We start from the raw sequence: 24,281 nt of genomic DNA on the forward strand, positions 1-24,281 counted from the left end.
CTGCATATTAATCCAGGAGGTGCTGATGAGGTTGATTCACATCAGATTCACAGAAACTGTGAACTCCTGAGGCAGCTCTAGCTAACATGCAGGGTGTTGTCTCAGGGATTTCCTTTTGCTGTCTGAGACTCCATAGCTGTAAAGGTCTTCAGAGAAGGATTTGCTCATTGTTCCGTCATCAAAAAGCTGGGTGAAGGGATGAAGAGCAAGGCCTTTTCCATGATGGCCCCAGCCTTGTGGAACGCTGTCTTTAGGAAAGCTTGCCTATTCCTAACCACGGTCATGGTTTTTAGGAGGGGCTTGGGTTTAACTCTTGTCATACAACAAGTTTTAGGGAGATTCCACTTGCATTGCATTGATTTCGTAAACTATATCTAGTTTGTTATGAACTGTTTTTCTTGCGGGGGAGAGGAGAGGAATGACAAAAAAGATGCTTAGGAATATAAGAACCTTGCTGGATCAGGGCAGAGATCCATCTTCTCCATCATCCTGTTTTCAGAGTGGCCAGCCAGATGCTTATCAGAAGCGTGTAAGCAGGACCTGAGCATCACAGTACTCGTGATTCCCAGCAACTGGTACTGAGAGGCATACTGCCTCTGGCTGCTTTCACACTGCGCTTTATTCTGTTATTCTGACGATTTCTTACCTGGTAATTTGCGCATTATATTTGATCTTTCACCTGACGCACAAGCTAGCTCCAGAATTCTAGTGGAATGTAGTGGAAGTTTAGTGCTGATTTCCGTGATAAATGATAACAGAAATAATCCGTTAGCAAGGCTGGGAACCCGGAAGGTTGCAGGAGTTTATTGCTAGCTGCAGCCGCTCATGTGACAGGTATCCCAGCATGCAGTGCGTTCCCGCCCTTTAGTCGTGCGGGGTTTTTTTTTTGGCCTGATGAACGTTGTACTCGTATCCCGGCATTGGTGCAGATAGCAGCAGCATTTCCCACACATACTCCTGTCCTGATACAACTAAAACAATTTAAGAAGTCAGATCCTAAAGGGAGGGGGCTTTCATGGCAATGGGACCAGATCTTAGACCTCCTACACAGTGGGGAACAGTGTGCATGGGTGAGGGACGAAAACAAGCTGTGTGAAAAAGCTGAAAAAGCTGCTGTTCCTTAATGCAAGAGGTACTGCAGTGTGAAAGGGATTTTAGAAATCAGAAGCGCTATCTTTTTAATCCGTTAAACTAACACAATCAGCCCCATGTGTGAAAGCAGCCTCTGACAGTGGAGGTTTCCACCATGAGTAATAGCCATTCATAGCTGCCTCCTCCTCCCATGGATTTGCCTAACCCTCTTTTCAAGCCATCCAGCCGGGTGGCAATCACTGCCTCTCGTGGGAGCAAATTCCAGAGTTTAACTGTGGTATGTGAAGATGTGCTTTCCTTTGTCTGTCCTAACCTTTCCAACATTCAGCTTCACTGGATGGCCCTGAGTTCTAATATTATGTCTGCATGTGTAGACATGTGTTAAATAAAATAAATTATCCTATTACTTTTACAAAAAAAAAAAGGTAACAGAAAGCATGCAGGCAAGCGTCCTAGCCTGATTCTAACATCTCTGCTGCCGAGCAGCAGATAATTCAAACCAGCTTTGTTGAGCAAACACAGATGAAATCCAAGAGGAGGACTGTTGTTTCAAAGATTTGTCAGGAAGTCTCCTTGCTTGAACTCCACTCCTAAACTCAGCCTGTGGAAAAAGTGAGTCATCTATATATATATATTTTAAATTAAGACTTCCCCCCCATTTTGTTCCATGTGAATTCTATCTACCCTCCGCAGTGAGTCTGGCTACTTAAGAGCTTTCCCTAATAGTAGTTGTGTTTTTGGCACATCTACACATTGCTACTATTAGGGAAAGCTCTTAAGTAGCCAGACTCACTGCAGAGGGTAGACAGAATTCACATGGAACAAAATGGGGGGAAAGTCTTAATTTAAAAGTCATAGGGTGCCATCAGTCGCAATCAACATGAAGGCACATAACAACAACAGTTGTGTTTTTAAGTAACCCAGAACATATTGTTTCCACTAGGGGGAGGAATTAAATGACTAAGAAAACCAACACAGCTTCTCTTCAAAAACTCCTCTTTTACCCCAGGAGCGAGGTCTCATCAGCCCTTGCCCAGGTTTCCTCTGAATACAGCGGAGGGGCATTCCGGAGGCCAAGATTTTCCCTCTTGGCAGCCACTTGCATGTTCTCTCTCTTTGCGTTCTGTTCAATGTATACTGAAATGGTGAGGTCTTGTACAGGAAATTCTGATGTATATCGTTGTTATTGTTATGTGCCTTCAAGTCGATTACTACTTATGTCGACCCTATGAATCAGTGACCTCCAGGAGCATCTGTCATGAGCCACCTTGTTCAGATCTTGTAAGTTCAGGTCAATGTATATCATACTACATTGTAATCTTTCTGATATAAGGGGCAAGGTGGTAGGGGAAATGGGGCGTGCACTTCTAAAGAGTATATGAACAGTGCAAAACCAGTATTGACTCCCATGTTCTTTTTGCCTCCTCTCCCCCATACTCGTTCTCATTCCTTAACGCATAGCCAGGGTTGTGTGTCCACAGGCAATTCAAATTCCGCCTCCAGCACAGCATGCAAATGGGGAAAAATGTACATCATTTGCTTTCCCCCACCCCAAGGGGAGGGTCAAAGACACTGACACCCACCCCTGAGCACTGAAGCCTGTTTTCTGCTGTACCTCTCCACGAATGTGTGAGATTTCACCAGGCGTTGTGTGACAATCCCACCTTTGGCTCCCCCTGTCAGGTTCCCACCTGCTTGTGGCTACCACCTTTCACTAGGCACCACCTCAGGACACCACCAGTCAGGATCGTCATTTTTATTTTTTTCCCACTCCGCTCTAGCACAGATCTCTCAAGATCCCACTGCTGGGCAGCACCACCAGCCACTCCCTGTAAACAATACTGCTAGAGACTTCGCCTCAGTCTCCCTATGGCTTGTTACTTTGTGTCTGGGTGCTCTGGCTGTCCACAACCCCCTTGTATCTTTGTCTATAAAGCATACAATCCTGGGTTGCTCTGAATACTTGATGATGTTACAATTTCTTCCTTCACCGCTGCCACCATATGATACAGTTTCCCTTCAGCCTTGGTAATTACCCTGCCCTCCCTTCTGGTCTGTGAATCCCCAGCCAAGGATCAGGCTTTTGGTAAACCAATAAAAGTATTTATTTGATAACACCAGGAAATAACAAGATTACTTTAGGAATGTTTAACAAGCGTATGGTTTCATATAGTGTCACTCTTTATGCTTCTGGTCATATATATACTGTCTAAACATCAGCCAAATATAATCCAACCCTCCCTCAGAACTCTGCCAACCAACCCATCGAAATAACTCTCCACTAACGACTCTCCAACAACTCTCACCAAAGACCCCCTCTCAACTGTCATCCTCCCATTTATACCTTCAGCCATTCAAACAGTCAGCCAATCATCCAGCATTCTCCAGCCTTCCAACCCATGCTCTCCCCCCTCTCATTCAATTCACTTACCATATATCCCTTAATAAACCCACACTTACCATATTTACAGGTTTTAACATACAAGGACATCACACGTTGCCCACACTCATTCAATCAGATCTACATAATAATAAGGGCTGTACACTTGTTTGCTTAGCTTTTTTAAAAATGGGAGCTGATATTCCCAAGAAGCCAAATTCTGCCGTTTACCATATTCTGTTCTCCTGCTGCAGAATCCTAGCACGCAAATAGTCCTGCACATAAGAGGTGTCCCCCCCCCCCGCTTCTATCTTCCCCTACTTCTAACCTTCAGCTCTTACCCGGACCCTCAAATGTTGTGTGTGCATTTAAAATCTCCTGGGGGAAAGTCTATAGCTGTTATTGAGGTCATCCTAGAGCCACAGACTCTGAAGTGATGTGATCTATCACCCTTACCCCAAATCAAGAACATAGAATACAACAAGGCTCTCAAAAGATGCAGGAAGGATTGTGTCTGGAATTTAGGTTAAATGGGTTTTTTTAAAAGTTTGTCCCAAATGCAAGTGTTATTTGGAGGATTTTTGTGGGGCTTTTCAGTCCCCTTTGTTTCTACAGCTTTTGAATAGGAACCGTTTTTGGCCGCCCCCCCAAACCAAAAAGTGGAAAAGAAGGGTCTATAAGTGTTTTATATTGATTTGGGAAGAGCTATTCAGCAGACAGAATGGTCCACAATTTGTTTCCTGTGTTAGGTAATAGCCCACACTTGCCTTTTTCAGCCTTAAAAGCTCAACCAAGAAGGACGTGTTTCTTTTAAAAAATAATAACAATGAAAATCTAAGCCTCAAGCTGCTGTTGTACCATCTTGAGGTGAAGGACAGTGTTACAACTTTTCCTGTACAATGCACTGTCAAAAGCTGAAATGGAATGATCTTGATGACTTTTGGCTTGGGAAATACTTAGGTAATTTGTTTTCAGATAGAAAGTCGAGCAGTTTAGAATGCTGGCTGCAGCAGCTTTATAGTCAAGCATAGCTCTGAGGACTGTTTGACTTCATTCTTCTGAACATCAGAACTCAGGAAATGCAGGTGGCAGGAAAGAAAACAGATGGATTTCATACAAAGCAGGCACAGTGTATTTTTCTGTTTGTTTTATCTGTCTGGAAAGTCAGGGCGCATTCAACCTTGTGGGTCTCTGTGCGCTGTTGTGCGGTGTGTTAATTTGTTTTGGCAGTCAATTTTTTTCTGAAATATGAACCAGAAAATCCTGGAAAGGTTGTTTTTTTGCACCATCAGATCCAAAATAGCTGATTTGGTCTCTAATTTGATGAAATGAAATACACAGTTCTTACTACCCTAATAACTTGCAAAGTTAGTCTCCATGATGGTGGGTTAGGTTACTGCCTTCTCTTACTGTAAATTGACATCCAGCCCACTTAAAACAAGACTGTCGCACAAGGGCCAAGTACAGAGTTCCTTTTTACTGTTTAGTGTGAGGGTCTTCTCCCTGGTTACTTGATAATATGTTGACTTGCATCTGATTCCGTCACTTCAGGCTACTTGCAGGAACCCAAGTTCAGGCAAATGTGAGTTCTCTCAAATGGATGTCTATCAGAATATGCCCATTTGATCTGAAACAAGAATAGTTGCTATTTAGGCTGGGTAGATTTATGCAACAATGGATAACATCTGTTGGAGAAGGGGTAACATTGGAGCCATTCTGTTTCACATTTAGTGATGGTGTCCTGAGAGAGAGTTATATTGGAAATCAGTTTTGACCTGTATGAAGTTATGTATTCATATTACACCAACTGGTCTATTTTGTTGTTTAAAAAAGACAGGTATGCAGGATGATCTTGAAGTATTAATATATCTTTGAACAGCTACTGTTAAGTTATATCAATGGCTGGGTGGGATTCCAACAGCCATAGCATAGCTATTCAGGGTTTGGGACTAGCTGTGTGTAGTCAACCTGCATAATGTTCTGAGAGTTAGAAAACGGAGGCAAGTAGATCATGTTTGTTTCAATGATAGAATGTTTTAAACTGATAAAAGTGCAAGATACTGGTCAGCCATTCATATTGAAGGTTATAGAAACATGCTTTAAGATGCAAAAGGTTCTGTGACCTGAATTGTGAAAAACATTTGTTGTTATGCGCCTTCAAGTGCATTACGACTTATGGTGACCCTATGAATCAGCAACCTCCAATAGCATATGTTGTGATGCTATTGGATCTTGTAAGTTCAGGTCTGTGGCTTCCTTTATGGAATCAATCCATTTCTTGTTTGGCCTTCCTCTTTTTCTACTCCCTTTTGTTTTTCCCAGCATTATTGCCTTTTCTAGTGAATCATGTCTTCTCATGATGTGTCCAAAGTATGATAACCTCAGTTTCATCATTTTAGCTTCTAGTGACAGTTCTGGTTTAATTTGTTCTAACACCCAATTATTTGTCTTTTTCACAGTCCATGATATGCACAAAGATCTCCTCCAACACCACATTTCAAATGAGTAGATTTTTCTCTTCTCCGCTTGTTTCACTGTCCAACTTTTACATCCATACATAGAGATCGGGAATACCATGGTCTGAATGATCCTGACTTTAGTGTTCAGTGGTACATTTTTGCATTTGAGGACCTTTTCTAGTTTTCTCATAGCTGCCCTCCCCAGCCCTAGCCTTCTTCTAATTTCTTGACTATTGTCTCCATTTTGGTTAATGACTGTGCCAAGGTATTGATAATCCTTGACAAGTTCAATGTCCTTGTTGTCAACATTAAAGTTACATAAATCTGTTGTCATTTCTTTAGTCTTTTTGATGTTAGGGTTTTTATTGTAAGAGGTATTCAGAGGTGGTTTACCATTGCCTTCCTCTGAGTTTGGATGCATCTTAGTCTGGTATCTCAACTTTGACCATTCCTCCTTGGGTGCCCCTGCTAGGAGTCTAGCCTCTTAGTCTAGACTCTTGGCGGCATGACTCTCAGCTTCTTCAACGCTCTCAAACCCCCTCACCACGCTAAGGTGTGCATCCTAGAGGAGTAAAAAATAATAATCTCACACTGTAAAATAATGACTAAGAAGAATGCGTCCCTTAAATTGTCTTCATTTTTTCCTGTCCTGTTTCAACGTTCATTTAAAATCTGAGGATCAGGAGGCGTCTGTGTCTCTGTCATGTTTCTGGAAACTTTGAATGATTAACATTGTGGTGACATCATACAACAACAGGCTAGCCAGCTTTCAAAACTGGTGCCAGACTTGGGATAGCTGCCACCATGTCACCCTGGAAATGCAGCAACTGCTGGGAGGAAAACTGACACATGTCTGTGCAGGCCTCTCCTGTTTGTGCCTGAAGCTTTCAGAGAGAGGGGGCACTGCCCTAAGGGCAAGGGGGTAAGGCTGTGGAGTATCTGCCATCTTGCTCATGGATTGCTTGCAAAGACTGGTTGGCAGTAGCAAGGATCTCACAGTGGTCCTGGAGCAGCACACTATGAGAGTTTGAGGCATGGCGAAGTCCAACCAGCAAGGCCTAGGCCAGAGAACAGGTTTCTTAGAGTGTTGCTGATGGTTTATTTACTGCTGAAAAGAGTTTTCGGCCCCACCTCACAGGGGGCGGTATTTGCTCTCAGTTCAAGGGGCCATGCTCTACTTCTGAGACGTTCACTCTAGGAAGGCTGGTAGGTCTCCTGCCACCTCTGGGACTGGCATGGAGGAAAAAATGGGGTGCCTGGGGCTGAAGTAGTTTCCAGGTCGGAGTCGTTAATATCTGAGGATGTTGGCAAGGAAACATTATCAGGAGCAGGGGAAAGAGGTAGCATAGTAGGTCCTACTAGTAGGTCCTACTGTTCAACTGAAGACATCCCTGCAAGAGGAGTTAGCTTGGTGGTTGCTGCCGAAGATGGATTTGGGGATGGGTCTCCTTTTTTACCAGGGTCTTTGATGTTTTAGGACTTCCTTTTCTGATGCAGAAATGCCTGTGTCTAGGCCCTGAACCCTTTACTTTGAGTGGCTTCCTAGCCACCACATCATCTTACCCTCTTCTGTACCGTATCACATTAAATGTCCTTCCAAGCATTGGGGAGGCTTTTGTGGGTGCAAGAGCTTTGTAATAAGTTAGTGCTCAGACTTGAATAGTGCGTAAGAGAGAGAAGCAGTGGTTTCTTGATTGTGCCATGTAGTCCCAAGCAATGCTATTCTGTTGGTGCTTTTAATATGGTGCGATGTCTTCTATGTTGTAAGCCTCCTCAGGTACATGGTGGAAAGATGGAGCACTAAATCTGCAAATAAAACTATTTTTCAGCAACAAATGCTGTGTTAACATTATCTAAATAAAGCAGGATGTCATTATTATAGTAGCCCTGGCAATGGCATAGCTAACTTGCAGCATGAGTTTCTACATTGCAATAATAAATGATTTTGTTTTGCTTTTCTCTCTACAGATTGCATTCTCACAGCACAGTAACTTTATGGACCTGGTACAGTTCTTTGTCACCTTTTTCAGGTAATCTTCTACTCCAAACAACTAAAATGTCGTTGTTGTTGTTATTATTAGCAGCAGCAGCGTGCTTGCATTGGACGGCTACCATGTATTGAAGAATAGCAAATAAGTGAACTGTTTTCTGAAAAATGGCATATATTGACCCTATGGAAGGCATGCTGTCGAAAGGTTTAGCTAGATATCTGGAATAGCTGTGTGAAATTTCATTGCCCTCATCTTTCTACACCTCTCCTAACAAGTTGCTCCTGTCCCTAGGACTGAGCAATGCCTGATCTCATCTTGTTTTTTAAAGATTGTCAGCACACACGACTTTGTCCCTACGTGAGGGTTGCTCAAATGTCCAACTGATGCACTTTTTTTCAGTGCCACAGCCGACTCTCCTTCGCTCCCTCCTTCCCTCAGCAGTGAGAACGTTTGGTGTAACGTCTGTGAGATCACAGCAGTTTAGCCAATGGCTCTGTATGCTTTGTAGTCATGCAACAGCCAGTTTGACATACCAAAATTTGCTAGGCTGCACAGGCATATAAGATGATTATTGGGAATTTCATGAGTACATGGTTTAAACTGCATGCTCTGAAGATTCCCAGAAAACTATTTGGGGGGGGGGAGAGATTCTCATAGTTGCCAACTCTTGACTTTCCTCATCCCTGTGGAAGGCAGTGTTCAGCTTCAGTTGAGTTAGAGAGTGTGTGTGTGTATTTTGAGTATGCCTAGTTGAAGCAAATGTGAAGGAGGTTTGAAGTAGGGGCTGAACAGGAAATGTAATGCCGCGACTATGTATTGCTTGATTCTCAGCCATGTTCTCATGTTAAGACAAGCTTGCAGAAGCCTTGGTTTTGGGAAAGAAAAGGGAATGCTCAAAGCAGCCAGGGTAGTTTTGGGTGGATCAGGCCATTACTGTGTACTCAGCTTTGTGTCACAGGGCATTGGAGGATAAGAAAGAATTGGGACAGAAATTACATGCCTATCTAGTTAATGAAGAGAAGGCAGCGGTTAATGCTGGTCTACAGAAGATGTAGCCCTACCCTGTAAGGAGGGACTTTATCAACCATTAAGCTACATAAAGCCTTCCTAGGCTTGTTGGAGGAGACTCCCAATGTTTGCCAAGAATTGGCCAAACATGCTGGAAGAGGATGTGCAGCATCTAGTAATCTCAAAAGGGGTTTAAAATTTGCCAGTGTTCCATTCTTCTGTCCAAATACATCTCCATACTTCTTCATTTTAGAAGCTAAAATGATGAAACTGAGGTTATCCTACTTTGGACACATCATGAGATGACACGATTCACTAGGAAAGACAATAATGCTGGGAAAAGCAGAAGGGAGCAGAACAAGAGGAAGACCAAACAAGAGATGGATTGATTCCATAAAGGAAGCCACAGACCTGAACTTACAAGATCTGAACAGGGAGGTTTATGCTCTTGGAGGTCACTGACTCACAGGGTCGCCATAAGTCGTAATCGACTTGAAGGCACATAACAACAACAACAAATATTTTTAGCATGAAAGGTGCTCTTCCATCCACAGCAATGTTTTGTATCACAAGCAGATGCCAAATAAAACCCACAGGCATTCTTGCAGATGTTTTTGTACAGGTCGTGCAGTAAACATAATCACAGCCTTTGCCAACCTGGTGCCCTCCAGATGTTGTTGAATAGTCAGTGCTGGCAGGCTGATGGGAGTTGCAGTCCAAAACATCTGGAGGACACCAAGTTGGCGAAGGCTGCACAATCAGGTCCTTCATCTTGTGAAGACCAACATGAATAATAATAAATAATAATAAAATTTTATTTATGAGTCGCCTATCTGGCCGAATTAACGGCCACTCTATGAAACTTTGCTATGTACGCTCCCTGTGCCAATATTGGCTTATGGTTCTCAGTATTTGCACGTGTTGGCCTGGGAGTGGAGCCTAAGAAATAGCCACCATTCCTAAATTCCTTTTATAAATGGTGGAGTGTGCGTGTCTCTTTCTCTTTCTGTTTCTTTCTCTCCCTCTCTGAAAATGGATTGTGTTGTGATGCAGCTCTGGCCTCATTCACAAGTCCTCTTCAGCTTCTGCTTGTTAGAAGTTGTTTCCACTATGTTAATTACTTTACAACCTTGTACCCTGCCGTTCTTCAAAAAGAACTCAAGATAGCTTGCAAAAATAAAAACATCACTAGATATAAAAGCACTTATCTGTTCCTTGGTTGTATTCCATGTTGTGAAACTTTGACTGTTTGCTGGATTTCCATCAGGCGTGGGTGTTCCTTGATGCGACTTCCAAGCGTGTGAAAACATGCCATTGACCTGATCAGCTATAAGAAACACACTATGCAGTTTTTCAAAATTATTGGATTGGATCGGATCAAGATTAAATTAGTCAGAAAGTCCCAGGTTCAGTGCCTGGTATCTCCCACTAAAAAGAATCTCAGGTGGTGGTACCGGAAAAGATGGGTCTCTGGTTGAGAGCTGCTGCCAGCCAGAGCAGTCAGCACTGGGGGGCATGACTAACATTATGATTTTGGTATACAGGTCTTTAATATGTAGATATGAACTGCATATTCTCCTGGAGAAGTATAATTCACGTGGTGTTAACCTTGAGAACAAATTTATTGGCTGATAATTCAGTCCTTTTTATAGCTTTCCTAGTACAACAGATGGCAAACCAAAGAGGTGTTGACAGGAAGCCTTAAACACCAGTCCTGGAGTTGTGCAGCCTTGTAAATATATTCAGAGGCTGGTTGGACACCACCTGCTCGGCTCGTAGCTGCTTCTGCTGCTGACAGCTACGCTTCCCCTGCCTCTGTGGAATGCTTTGATTTGGATTCCTGCATTGAGCAGGGGGTTGGACTTGATGGCCTTATAGGCCCCTTCCAACTCTACTATTCTATGATTCTACTGCAGGTACCTGCCTTTGCCTGGCATTGGCACATTGTGCATTCTTTGACAGGGTGTCCAGCGATGGAGGTGAGATCACCTAGCCTTAGGTGGCTGGCAGATTTTGCTCCCACCACAGTGTCATTTCCATGTTGGTTGTTTCACTTTTCCATGCGGCGGTGAATAGCCACAAGCCATTTGTAGAGGAGGGCTATAGCCTATAGCGCTGTGTGCAAAGGATCCCATGCTCGTTCCCTGGCACCTGCGGGTAGGGCTGGGAAAGGCCCCTGCCTGAAGACCTGCCCCTCAGTGAAGAGACGCCTATGCTAGATGAACCAATGGTCTGGCGTGATATAAGGCAGCTTCCTATTTTCCTGTATGTATATGGAGAATTAAAGGGATGCACTTGGCAGCATTGCACTGGAGGCTAAACCTGTCTTTGGTGCCACTGTTTTAAGGTGAAGGACAGGTGTGCCTCCTTCCTGTGGCCTTGGATTGCAGGTCAATCACTTCCCCCCCTAGGACTGGAAGCCACTGACAACTGAGGTGGTCCTTACCCGCATTAACCCAAGCTGCCTCTCTGCAGAGCCCCATCGTGGTTCTGGTTGATGGTGATACATGTGTGGTGGAACTCGTGAGTGCCATTTAAGTGTACGGTTTCAGAAATTTCACTTTAAATAAGGTCTGATCACTGAGATTCAAGTGAATACTGCGGTTCTGTGGCTTTTGGAAGTGCTGATGGCAGACCTTCTGCAACAACCAAAAAAGAGCATCACTCTGTGGGCTTTTCAGCACTTATAGGGATCTGCTGCCTCCTTGTGACAGTTTATTTTAAAAATGAGCAGAAATATAAGGGGGTGTTGAAGGGCAGGAAGAGCTTTATTTATTTATTTACTTATTTATTTATTTATTGAATTTATTAGTCGCCCATCTGGCTGGTTATCCAGCCACACTGGGCGACGTACAGCATAAAAACATACAAATTACATTAGAGCATTAAAAATCTCAACCAATAATAATAAAACCTAACCCACCCCCAAAGCCTGCCTGAAGAGCCAAGTCTTCAAGGCCCAGCGGAAGCTCATCATAGAAGGGGCCTGGTGGAGATCATTTGGGAGGGAATTCCACAGAGTGGGGGCCACAATTGAAAAAGCCCTCTCCCTAGTCCTCACCAGTCTGGCTGTTTTAACTGGTGGGATGGAGAGAAGGTCTTTTGAGGCTGATCTAGTTGAGCGGCATCACTGATGTTGCTGGAGGCACTCCTTCAGATAGACTGGGCCGAAACTGTATAGGGTTTCAAAGGTCAAAACCAACACCTTGAATCGGGTCCGGAAAACAACTGGTAACCAGTGCAACTTGGCTGAAGCATAAGGAGGTTGTTGATTTTTCCTCAACACCCTTTCTATGAGATAAGCAGGACATGGACTGCCCCAGCCATTGGACAGATGTGTGACGCAGGTTACCATAAGGCCTTGTTTTTGGGGTGGGGGACAAAGCAAAGCTGGCTCCCTATTCAAGAGGCTTTGATATGTCTAGATGTTGCATAGCAGGATTTCCTGCTCATGGTTTGGTCTATATTTTATTGTGTCCCTCTGCCTTTTTTGAATTTGACAAGAAAGCACTTACTTTGGACAAATAACCCCAAAATATGGCAGGGTTGGGTGGGGTGGGTGGAAACGTCTCTCGTTGTATTCTCTGACTGTCGAATATATGCACACAGATTGTGTCTATGAGAGAACAAAGTTTTAAATGATACTTAATGGACTTGGCATTTGCTTTGGTAAAAACAAAGGTAATACTTGGGAAAGTAATTTTCTGCCTTTTTCTCCCAAGTTGTGAAATGAAGTAAGTAGCAGTCACCTATCTAATTGTAGGGCATGCTACTTTGAAGGTTATCGAGATAATGAAAAAATGTGTTTGCTAGCTGTGGGTTGGCAAGCTGTATAATTAATTGGATCAAAAATAATTACAGAAAGATTTGGATAAAAGTATTGACATAGGAAGGCTATTAGATCACCCTTTTTTCTTTCTTTTCACAGATATAGAAAAATAATTGAGTAGGCTTGCAAAATGAATGTGAAATTAGAGAGCCAGTATTGTCCCATGGGCTGAGTATTAGATTTGGCTTGGGTACAAATTCTAGCTCAGCCATGGGGTCATGAGTTGGCTTTTGGCACGTCACTCAGCCTCACTTTCCCATCTGAAAAATGGGGTAACAGTGACCTCTCTTGCTTGTTTTTTATGAGGATTAATGATAACATTTGGCTAGAGTCTACTCTGTGCCTTGGGGAGAAAGTAGGCCTATAAATCTCAGCCAGTGAATAAATCAGTATGAGGAGGGTTCATTTTCTAGTTCAGTTGGTCTTATAAATAAGATGTTACCTGCAATTAAAAAGGGAAACAGAGCAAACATTCACTATTTAAAATCCCTTCTGCATGTTTTCACACATTTGCAGCTTCATTTCCCTAGCTAGGCCACAGTGAGATCTGCATTAGCAGGGCCTTCTGTCATCACTCTGGAGTGATAACTTGATTGAATTATGTTGACGTTCTCAAGTTATGAAGGCAGGTGATATCGTCTCTTTCTGGTTTTTGTCATTCACCCTTCACAGCAGTGCATCTTGCTTAGCCCCTCCCCTTCGAATGCCTGCTGTGCACCACCTTGCAAGACAGTGACATGAATCTTAATGTTGCCAAATATCTTATGTGCTATTAGCATCTGTTGACAAGTTCATGAGAGTACAATGCTATTTTTGCTGGCCTAATTGCTGTTGCATTTCCTACATCACAAGTAAAAGGGAAGTAATTATGAAGGTTTTTTCCCCCCGTTTCCTCCTTTTCAGCTGTTTCTTGTCTCTGCTGCTTGTGGCTGCTGTGGTTTGGAAGATTAAGCAGAGCTGCTGGGCATCACGTCGGAGAGAGGTGGGTCAAGAATCACTACCTTCTGCTGTGACCTGTAAGCTTTTGTGTCAATTTCTTGCATGTGTTTGCATAAGAGATGCAATGGAGCCGGAAGCCTCACTTACTGACCTACGGCTCCAGAAGTCCTCTTGTGAGCCTTCATCCCCAAGTTCTTTGTGAACTGCAGGAAATGGGGGAGAGGAGCCTATCTCCTTTTGTGCTCGCTGGCAGAAGGCAGAAATGGCACAAGACACACATTACTTCTGCAAAAGCCTACTGTAAACAAAAAAAGGGCCTGGCCCTTCACCATCACCAAGTTCTTTGGCAAATGTGGAGGGGAATGGGTTAGGTCTTATTTCACCATGTACAGCATGTCGGGACGGCCAAGATTCCCCTCCCAGCTTTCCCAAGTCAACACAGGTAACTTGTTTTGCCTTCCCTGAAGGCCCCCAGAAGGAGGAATAAAGCCCTGTCCCTACCCACCTCCATTGCCTGTGCTCCGCGCATGCCAGAAAACTTCAAGTTGGAGTCCCTTATCCTGTTTCAGTCCATCTGGAAGCAGACAAAACATGGAGCTGTTGCAGAAGTGGTGGGCATCTCTCATGTTGCTTCTGCCTCTGCAAAATTCCGTATGAAATGAAACAAAACCCAGCTCCTCCCCTCAAAGCTCTCTGTCTTGGATAAAAGGCCTGGATGAGGAAGAAGCCGGTGGTGATCACAAACAATGCCCACCTAGTAAGCCAAGTCAACATTTGTGGTGTCTAAGCAAGATCCCACCAATCAATAGACAAGAAATGTCCCCATCCTAGAGATGTTGTGCATAAGTGTGTGTCTTGGTGCCATCTTTCCTTCTGAACTGCTCTTCTCCAAAACTTTCTGAACCCTTTTCTTCCTAGACCAAAGCAGTGAAGAAACTTGTATTATGTACTCACCTGTGCGCACACACACACAGGCACTATTTTTTGACGACCAAACAACCCCAGGCTTTAAGATTAGGGACAAAATGGTCCAGATAAGGAGCAATCCAGGACCCGTTATATTGGAATGGACAATGTGACTATGTGTGCTTTTGAGAGAAGATGTGACTGGCCCTGCTGTATGGAAATTGGCTCAGAGTGCAAAGTCCCATACCATCCATGCTGTGCTAATGTTGCCATCATGTCATGTGCCTTGCTTGTTGTCTGTCTCTCTGTGTCCTGCTTCCCATGTTGGAAAATGGAGGGGAAGGGGGAGCAATTGAGCTAAGGCAGGCACTCGTTGGACAGTCCCAGAGTTACTAAACAGATCCTTGGGCAGATGCTGTGGACCCTCTCAAATAGGATATACCAGAGGCATTATGGCTACTAGTAAAGCAAGTTAATCATTGTATTTAAGCAAGCAATAGCAATTGCTGCAGGCTGAAGTGTTATGAGTTTATTTTTTGTAAGGAGCTTACAGTCAACTGCTGTAAGGATGTGCTAGAATTCTGCCCAATTCAGAGTTGATACTGAATTTTCCATTAATTTGCTTATTTACTATTGTTGTGGATCAGATTTTTATGTAGCGATTTTCCACAGCTATTTTCAGAAATCGTTTTTTTTTTAAAATTTACATCTAAAATATTGATATTAATATTGCCATTTTAATTGACATTTCCTTTCAAAATACTAATATGTCCTTTAAAATATTTATTTATTTGTTTATTTTATTGATATCCCGCTCTTCCTCCCAGCAGGAGCCCAGGGCGGCAATATCAAAAATATCAATATTAATATCAATATTTTTTTAGAGGGTGGGGAATGGATCAGTAAATGCAGCATCTAGCAGACAAAGAACGAACTTGAATTGATGCCAGCCTGTTAGGTTGACAGGTTGCTTTGGAACTGGCACTGGCCAATCGATCCCATCCCTAGACTACTGTAAGTAATCTGTAAGGCACTCAAGGCCCATTAAAAACAATGGAATTTACTTCAAAGTAACTGTTTAGAACTTGGGTGTGTAAATGTATTGTGTTCTTCTTGCATGAAACATACATAAGCTGTCACTTCCTACAAGGAGTTGTGCACTTGTGTACTTGTGGGATCTGCTCAGTTTTGCTCAAAAGGTGCACATGTAACCGTACCCAACTATGATCTAACTTTGAAAATTCACAAACCTCAGGTGGTCTATGCTCATTCTTTGGGTACTGTCAGTATAGTATCAAGGCTTTTATCTTAAAATAAACCGAACTGAATTTAACCATGCCAACCTACACCTCACGCACATTCATATTCAAAGGGTGCCTTTTTCCTTCTCCATGTTGATGGTCTTACACTCAAGTTGTTTCTCCTTTCTGGACCAAGGGTGTTGGTGACTGGTAGACACTCTGATCCCGAGGGAGAGGCTGATCCCTGAACTCACCAGCAGATCATCCTGAGTGAGGTCACACAAACCTATTTAGAAAGATGCAGAAATGGTCCCAGAAGAAGAGGTAGGCAAGGAAAGCCAGGTGCTGCTCATCTTCCTCTGCCCAAGGCCTCACAAAAGGCCTAACGCAAGGATCTTGCAATCCCCCACAGTAAGGTTCGCTCATATTTTCATAGAAAATCTAGTTCTGCTTTTTCCATTTCTCCCTGAGGTCCCCAGTGCCCTCACCTTCACGCAGCCCATACTTAAACTATGGAATTCGCTCCTACAAAGTGCAATGTTGGCCACCAACTTGGATAGCTTTAAAAGAGGATTAGGCAAATTCATGGAGGATAAGGCTGTGCTTTGCCTCCATAGTTGGAAGCTGTATGCTTTCCAAAACCAGTTGCTGGAAACTGCAGTAGAGGAGAGTACTCTTACACTCAGTTCTTGTCTGCGGGCTTCCCATGGGCATCTGATTGGCCACTGTGAGAACAGGATTCTATAAATACAAAAAAATCTATAAATACATTCATAGCAGGAGACCATCTAGGGAGGCGATTGGACCCTTGGATGATAAGGGAATCAAAGGTGTACTAAAGAATGATAAGGAGATTGCAGAGAAGCTAAATGAATTTTTTGCATCTGTCTTCACAGTGGAAGGTATAGGGCAGATCCCTGAACCTGAACTAACATTTGCAGGAAGGGATTCTGAGGAACTGAGACAAATAGTGGCAACAAGAGAGGAAGTTCTAGGCTTAATAGACAATATAAAAACTGACAAATCACCGGGCCCAGATGGCATCCACCCAAGAGTTCTCAAAGAACTCAAATGTGAAATTGCTGATCTGCTAACTAAAATATGTAACTTGTCCCTCGGGTCCTCCTCCGTGCCTGAGGACTGGAAAGTGGCAAATGTAACGCCAATCTTCAAAAAGGGATTCAGGGGAGATCCCGGAAATTACAGGCCAGTTAGCTTAACTTCTGTCCCTGGAAAACTGGTAGAAAGTATGATTAAAGCTAGATTAACTAAGCACATAGAAGAACAAGCCTTGCTGAAGCAGAGCCAGCATGGCTTCTGCAAGAGAAAGTCCTGTCTCAGTAACCTATTAGAATTCTTTGAGAGTGTCAACAAGCATATAGATAGAGGTGATCCAGTGGACATAGTGTACTTAGACTTTCAAAAAGCTTTTGACAAGGTACCTCACCAAAGACTTCTGAGGAATCTTAGCAGTCATGGAATAAGAGGAGAGGTCCTCTTGCGGATAAGGAATTGGTTAAAAAGCAGAAAACAGAGAGTAGGAATAAATGGACAGTTCTCCCAATGGAGAGCTGTAGAAAGTGGAGTCCCTCAAGGATCAGTATTGGGACCTGTACTTTTCAACTTGTTCATTAATGACCTAGAGTTAGGAGTGAGCAGTGAAGTGGCTAAGTTTGCTGACGATACTAAATTGTTCGGGGTTGTTAAAACAAAAAGGGATTGCGAAGAGCTCCAAAAAGACCTCTTCAAACTGAGTGAATGGGCAGAAAAATGGCAAATGCAATTCAATATAAACAAGTGTAAAATTATGCATATTGGAGCAAAACATCTGAATTTCACATATATGCTCATGGGGTCTGAACTGGCGGTGACCGACCAGGAGAGAGACCTCGGGGTTGTAGCGGACAGCATGATGGAAATGTCGACCCAGTGTGCGGCAGCTGTGAAAAAGGCAAATTCCATGCTAGGGAGAATTAGGAAAGGTATTGAAAATAAAACAGCCGATATCATAATGCCGTTGTATAAATCTATGGTGCGGCCGCATTTGGAATACTGTGTACAGTTCTGGTCGCCTCATCTCAAAAAGGATATTATAGAGTTGGAAAAGGTTCAGAAGAGGGCAACCAGAATGATCAAGGGGATGGAGCGACTCCCTTATGAAGAAAAGTTGCAGCATTTGGGGCTTTTTAGTTTAGTGAAAAGGCGGGTCAGCGAGACATGGTAGAAGTGTATAAAATTATGCATGGCATTGAGAAAGCGGATAGAGAAAAGTTTTTCTCCCTCTCTCATAATACTAGAACTCGTGGACATTCAAAGAAGCTGAATATTGGAAGATTCAGGACAGACAAAAGGAAGTACTTCTTTACTCAGCACAGAGTTAAACTATGGAATTTGCTCCCACAAGACGCAGTGATGGCCACCAGCTTGGATGGCTTTAAAAGAAGATTAGACAAATTCATGGAGGACAGGGCTATCAATGGCTACTAGCCATGATGGCTGTGCTCTGCCACCCTAGTCAGAGGCAGCATACTTCTGAAAAGCAGTTGCCGGAAGCCTCAGGAGGGGAGAGTGTTCTTGCACTCGGGTCCTGCTTGCGGGCTTCCCCCAGGCACCTGGTTGGCCACTGTGAGAACAGGATGCTGGACTAGATGGGCCACTGGCCTGATCCAGCAGACTCTAATGTTCTTATGTAGGATTTTAAAAATTAAAAGCTTTTTTTTATAAAAACTACAATGCTATGCTTTAACAAAAAGCCCTAGAGTTTTTCAGAACTCTGCAGGCAACCTTCTACATAGCCTTATGTTGTAAGGCCCATTTGGAGGGCCTGCACAGACCCAAGGAAGTGCTGGAAAGTTTGGTGTGAAGCTCCTAACATTTAAAAAATGCACAAGCAAGAATACATGCCAAAGATCAAGAGAGATACCTGTGTTTGTGTATCTCCCTCCCAACTAAAAATAGTTTTATAACTAATATGGATTTTGAAGTTTTAGTTGGCCTAATACAGGTATTACCATAATATGGATTATGGATGAAAGCTAATCCCTTCCACTTCCTCCACCAAAGCCCCTAGACCTATTTGTCTGCAACTTGGAAGGGTGTTTTGTAGTCAGGGCACCTCTCTCATATCAGTCATTTTCAGGCCAATTGCCCACAAAACATTAGGTAAGCTTAGCGATTCCTAGTATGTTAGCCACCCCAAGCCCTAGAGGGAATACCACTGCAGCTATCCATCTGAAATTTGGTAGGCTTCACACCCCAGAATGGGTGAACGTGGCTGAAAATTGCATCCAGTTCTGGGAGAAAAAGAAAAAGACTTTTCCTTTGTTTTAAAAAATCAAACTTCAAAGGAATCCTGCACAACAACCTCTGGAGGTACCTGCCTATAGTTGGACAGGCTCTATTCACTCTGGATGGCCTCCTGTGCTTGCAAAGTCCAACCACTTTGGCTAAATGGGGGAAGAAGTTACAGGCATTTTTAGATTCCCCATTATAGTGAATGGGGAGCACAGCCATGTTTCACACAGAGTGGCTCAGAACATGAACTGCAGGCCAAAGTGCAGAGAACACAGAGCAGCTTGAAACATTGGCTTTAAAAGAAGAAGATTATTTCTTTATTACGTTTGTATACCGCCCCATAGTCGAAGCACTCTGGGCAGTTTACAACAATTAAAAGCATTAAAAACAAATATACAAATTTAAAAACACATTTTTAAAAACAATTTACATTTAAGCAAGCAAGCAAATGTTTAGGCTGATGCACACCGTTAACTATTTACCACATCCAGAATCAGAGGCAGCATACCTGTGAGCAGCAGTGGGTAGGGAACAATAGTGGGGGTGACTGCCACTGCACCCATGCCGTGTTTGTGGGCTTCCCAGAGGCAAGTTCTTTGGCCACTGCGGGAAACAGGAGGCTGGACTAGATAGGTCTTTGGTCTGATCCTGCAGGGCTCTTGCGCTGTATAAGTGCACCCCCAGCAAGGGATAGATTTGGGGGATAAATGACCATTGTTTTGCTCTCTTCATCTTCTTGACAAGAGTATAAAAAAGGAAGAGAAGGCTTCCTGGAGTTTTTTCTAAATAAAATATTAATCAGGGTTTATGTTGGATGTAGTTTGAGAAATATCACATTCTGCCTCAAGCCAAGTGAGGCATTTAATGATGGCTTAAATGGAAAATGTCACTGGTGTGAAGTTATCCTCTGGGCATACTTTTTTTTTTAAATCACAGGGAGTATCAGCTGGTATCTTATCTTCCTCACAGTTAGGTTTCTTATACTAGGCTTATACACTTTAATTTCAAGTGATAAATAACGTGTCTGATTTCTAATGAAGAGTACTACAAGTTTGTGCTGAAATGGCCCTTGTATCTTAGTAGTGTTTAAGAGTTGCTATCCAGCTGTAATGTTTACAAATTGTGACTTTTTGGGCCATTTGTATATCATGTCACCTGCTTCCCCTCCTCCAAAAATCTGATGGCTGAGGAGGTTGCACCAATGTCCTTGGGCTGAATTAATTCCTTTCTCACCTAAGAAGCCCCCCACTACACACACTTTGTGGTTGTTGTTATGTGCCTGCAAGTTGATTTCGACTCATGATGACCCTATGAATCAGTGACCTCCAATAGCATGTGTTATAAACCACCCTGTTCAGATCTTGGAAGTTCAGGTCTGTGGCTTTCTTTATGGAATCAACCCATCTCTTGTTTGGTCTTCCTCTTTTTCTATTTCCCAACAGTGTCTTTTCTAGTGAATTATGTCGTCACATTATATGACCAAAGTATGATAACCTCAGTTTCATCATTTTAGCCTCTAATGATAGTTCTAGTTTAATTTGTTCTAACGCCCAATTATTTGTCTTTTCCCACTCCATGGTATCTGCAAAGCTCTCCTCCAGCACCACATTTCAAATGAGTTGATTTTTCTCTTCTCTTTTTTCACTGTCCAACTTTTACATCCATACATAGAGATCAGGAATACCATGGTCTGAATGATCCTGACTTTGGTATTCAGTGAAACATCTTTTCATTTGAGGACCTTTTCTAGTTCTCTCATAGCTGCCCTCCCCAGTCCTAGCCTTCTTCTTATTTCTTGACTATTGTCTCCATTTTGGTTAATGACTGTGCCAAGATATTGATAATCCTTGACAAGTTCAATGTCCTCATTGTCAACTTTAAAGTTACATAAATCTTCTGTTGTCATTACTTTAGTCTTCTTGACATTCAGCTGTAGTTCTGCTTCTGTGCATTCCTCTTTAACTTTCATCAGCATTCATTTCAAATCATTACTGGTTTCTGCTAGTAGGTAGGGTATCATCCGCATATCTTGATATTTCTCCCTCCAATTTTCACGCCTTCTTCATCTTGGTCCAATCCCACTTTCTGTATGATATGTTCTGCGTACAGATTAAACAAATAAATAAGGTGATGAGATAGGGGTGTATTTTAACACCCTTTCTGATTGGGAACCAAACGGTTTCTCCATATTCTGTCCTTACAGTAGCCCTTGTTCAGAGTACAGTATAGGTTGTACATCAGGACTATCAGATGCTGTGGCACCCCCATTTCTTTTAAAGCATTCCATCGTTTTTCATGATCTACACAATCAACGGCTTTGCTGTAATCTATAAAGCACAGGATGATTTTCTTCTGAAATTCCTTGGTCCGTTCCATTATCCAACGCATGTTTGCGATATGATCTCTGACACCTCGTCCTTTTCTAAATCCAGCTTGGACATCTGGCATTTCCGCTCCATATATGGTGAGCGCCTTTGTTGTAGAATCTTGAGCATTACTTTACTTGCATGGCATATTAAGGCAATAGTTTGATAATTACTGCATTCCCTGGGATCCCCTTTCTTTGGAATTGGATATATATTGAATGCTTCCAGTCTGTGGGCCATTGTTTAGTTTTCCATATTTCCTGACAGATTTTTGTCAAAATTTGGACAGATTCAGTCTCAGTAGCTTGTAGCAACTCTATTGGTATGCCATCTGTTCCTGGTGATTTTTTTTCTTCCAAATATTTTAAGAGCAGCTTTCGTCTCACATTCTAACATTTCTGGTTCTTCATCATACGGTTCCTCCGTGAATGAATCTGTCATCCTGGCATCTCTTTCATAGAGTTCTTCAGTGTATTGCTTCCATCTTCCTTTTATTTCATCTTGGTCAGTCAGTGTGTTCCCCTGTTGATTATTCAACATCCCTACTCTTGGTTTAAATTTCCTTTTCATTTCTCTAATCTTTTGGAACAGGGCTCTTGTTCTTCCCTTTTTGTTGTCCTCTTCTATTTCTATACAATGGTTCTCTTTGTCTCTAAGTATTATTGTCACTGTATTATTACAGTCTAAGTCTCTGTATTATTGCATTTAGGGTTCTAACCATGTTTCTGTCTCCTTTTGCGTTCCTTCTTTCTTTAACCATTTTAAGAGTTTCTTCAGTCATCCATTGAGGTCCTTCTCTCTTTTTGACTAGAGGTATTGTCTTTTTTGCATTCTTCCCTGATCATGTCTCTGACTTCAATCCATAGTTCTTCTGGTTCTCTGTCAACTAAGTTTAAAGCCTCAAATCTGTTCCTAATTTGATCTTTATATACTTCTGGGATGTTATTTAAATTGTATTTTGGCATTATGATTACTTAGTTGTTCTTCTTTAGCTTTACTCTGAATTTCAAAATTAGCAGTTCATGATCTCTACTGCGGTCTGCTCCTGGTCTTGTTTTTGCAGAAAGTATGGAACCTCTCCATCTTCTGCTGCCAATTATGTAATCAATTTGATTCCTATATTGACCATTTGGTCCATGTGTACAAATGTCTTTTCGGTTGCTCACAAAATGTGTTTGCAAGAAACAAATTATTGGCTTCACAGAATTCAGTAAGTCTCTTTCCTGCTTCATTTCTGTCTCCTAAGCTCCATTTCCCCACAATTTCTAGTTCTTCTCTGTTCCCTACTTTTGCATTCCAGTCCTGCATGATTATCAGAACATCTTGTTTTGGTGTGTGATCAATTTCTTCCTGTACTTCTGCATAAAATCTTTCCAATTCCTCTTCTGTGTTTGCCCTTGGAGCGTAGGCTTGGATGATGGTTATGTTAATAGATTTGCTATTTAATCTCATTGATATCACTTGCTCAGACCTTGCATTATAGCTCCTAATTGGTTTTGCTACATCACCTCACTGTTAAAGTAACCCCGTTTCTTCTTTATTTCTCATTTCCTGCATAAAATATTTTGTAGTTGTCTTACTGAAAATATCCCATTCCCATCCATTTTAATTCACTCATGCCAAGTATTGTAATGTTGATGCATTCCATTTCTTGCTTGACAATTTCTAACTTTCTCTGGTTCATGCTTCTCACGTTCCGTGTTCCTATTGTGTGCGTCATACAACTCCAGACTCTCCTTTCGCATCTGTGCGCATCAGCCTCTGGGCTTCCTTTCGGCTTTGTCCCAGCTGCGTCATTAGTCACAGCGCTACTCGTACTTGTCCTTTGTTCTTCCCCAGAAGCTCGGTGAGTGCCTTCTGACCTGGGGGTCTCATCTTCCACCACCGTCTCATGTTGCATTTTGGATACTCTGTTCATAGGGTTTTCGTGGAAAGAGGTATTCAGAGGTGGTTTATTATTGCCTTCCTCTGAGTTTGGATGCATCTTGGTATAGTGTGTCAGCTTTGACCATTCTGCCTTGGGTGCCCTTGTTAGGAGTCTATACTCTTGGTCTAGATTCCTGACGGCATTGCTCTCAGCTTCTTCAACACTCTCAAACCCCCTCACCACGTTATGGTGTGCATCCTAGAGGATTTACATTTATACACATATTATTTGTGGCATGCTAGGAAAGGAATATTTGTATGAAGGATAGGCTAATGGAACCATCTTGGATCTTAATGACCAAAGTGGGCAAGTAGAAGTTCGCTTGGGGAGCAGCGGAAGTTGCTGGGACTCTGGAGTGTTGAAGGGCTGTGTGATAGGAAGGTTGAGTAAAGTTTTAGAAGGGCCATGCCATTCTCCCAGCTTGAGGAATCCTGATGCAATTCATCCAGATAGTGGCTATTCTGTTAGTAACCGCCAGTAGAACATGATCATCTTGATACAAAAGTCTGGTAGTTGAAGATTTTGCTCACTCTCAGATGACTAATATTATGACCATGGGGGTCATACCCCCTTTTTCAGGGATGCCACCGGTGATTTGGCATGGGACAGGGAATTGTCTTCAGGGCCAGCTCTAGATGTGCACACTGAACCAGAGGAGCTGATGCAAAAAGAGTTCATTGTGCCAGTTCCTCTTTGACCGAAAGAGGTCTTGTTGCCCTCATCTGATGCAGAGGTCTCCAGCTCAGAAGCCCTAGTTGAACTGCAGTCTCCCTTGTTCTGTTGGAGTCAATACCTGCTGAATCAGGCTGGGTTTGGCTTCTCGCCTGGAAGGCAGAGCTAGCAAGTGAG

The 24,281-nt window shown here is 42.7% G+C and overlaps 1 protein-coding gene across 9 annotated transcripts in view; it reads left to right on the forward strand.

Moving 5' to 3' along the window:
* ATRN (attractin) overlaps positions 1–24,281 on the forward strand; it is a 221,859-nt gene that overhangs the window by 153,935 nt on the left and 43,643 nt on the right. For 7 of the 9 annotated variants that reach the window (XM_061583542.1, XM_061583543.1, XM_061583547.1 and 4 more), the window contains exons 25-26: positions 7,900–7,961; positions 13,663–13,741. In XM_061583542.1, coding sequence (XP_061439526.1) covers positions 7,900–7,961; positions 13,663–13,741 — 141 coding nt within the window. Of the gene's footprint in view, positions 1–7,899; positions 7,962–9,183; positions 10,096–13,662; positions 13,742–24,281 lie in introns of those variants that run through there. The other 2 variants (XM_061583550.1, XM_061583549.1) reach the window with 2 other exon arrangements.

The sequence above is a fragment of the Rhineura floridana genome, chromosome 9 (assembly GCF_030035675.1).
Source record: "Rhineura floridana isolate rRhiFlo1 chromosome 9, rRhiFlo1.hap2, whole genome shotgun sequence".
Classification (NCBI taxonomy): Eukaryota; Metazoa; Chordata; class Lepidosauria; order Squamata; family Rhineuridae; genus Rhineura; species Rhineura floridana.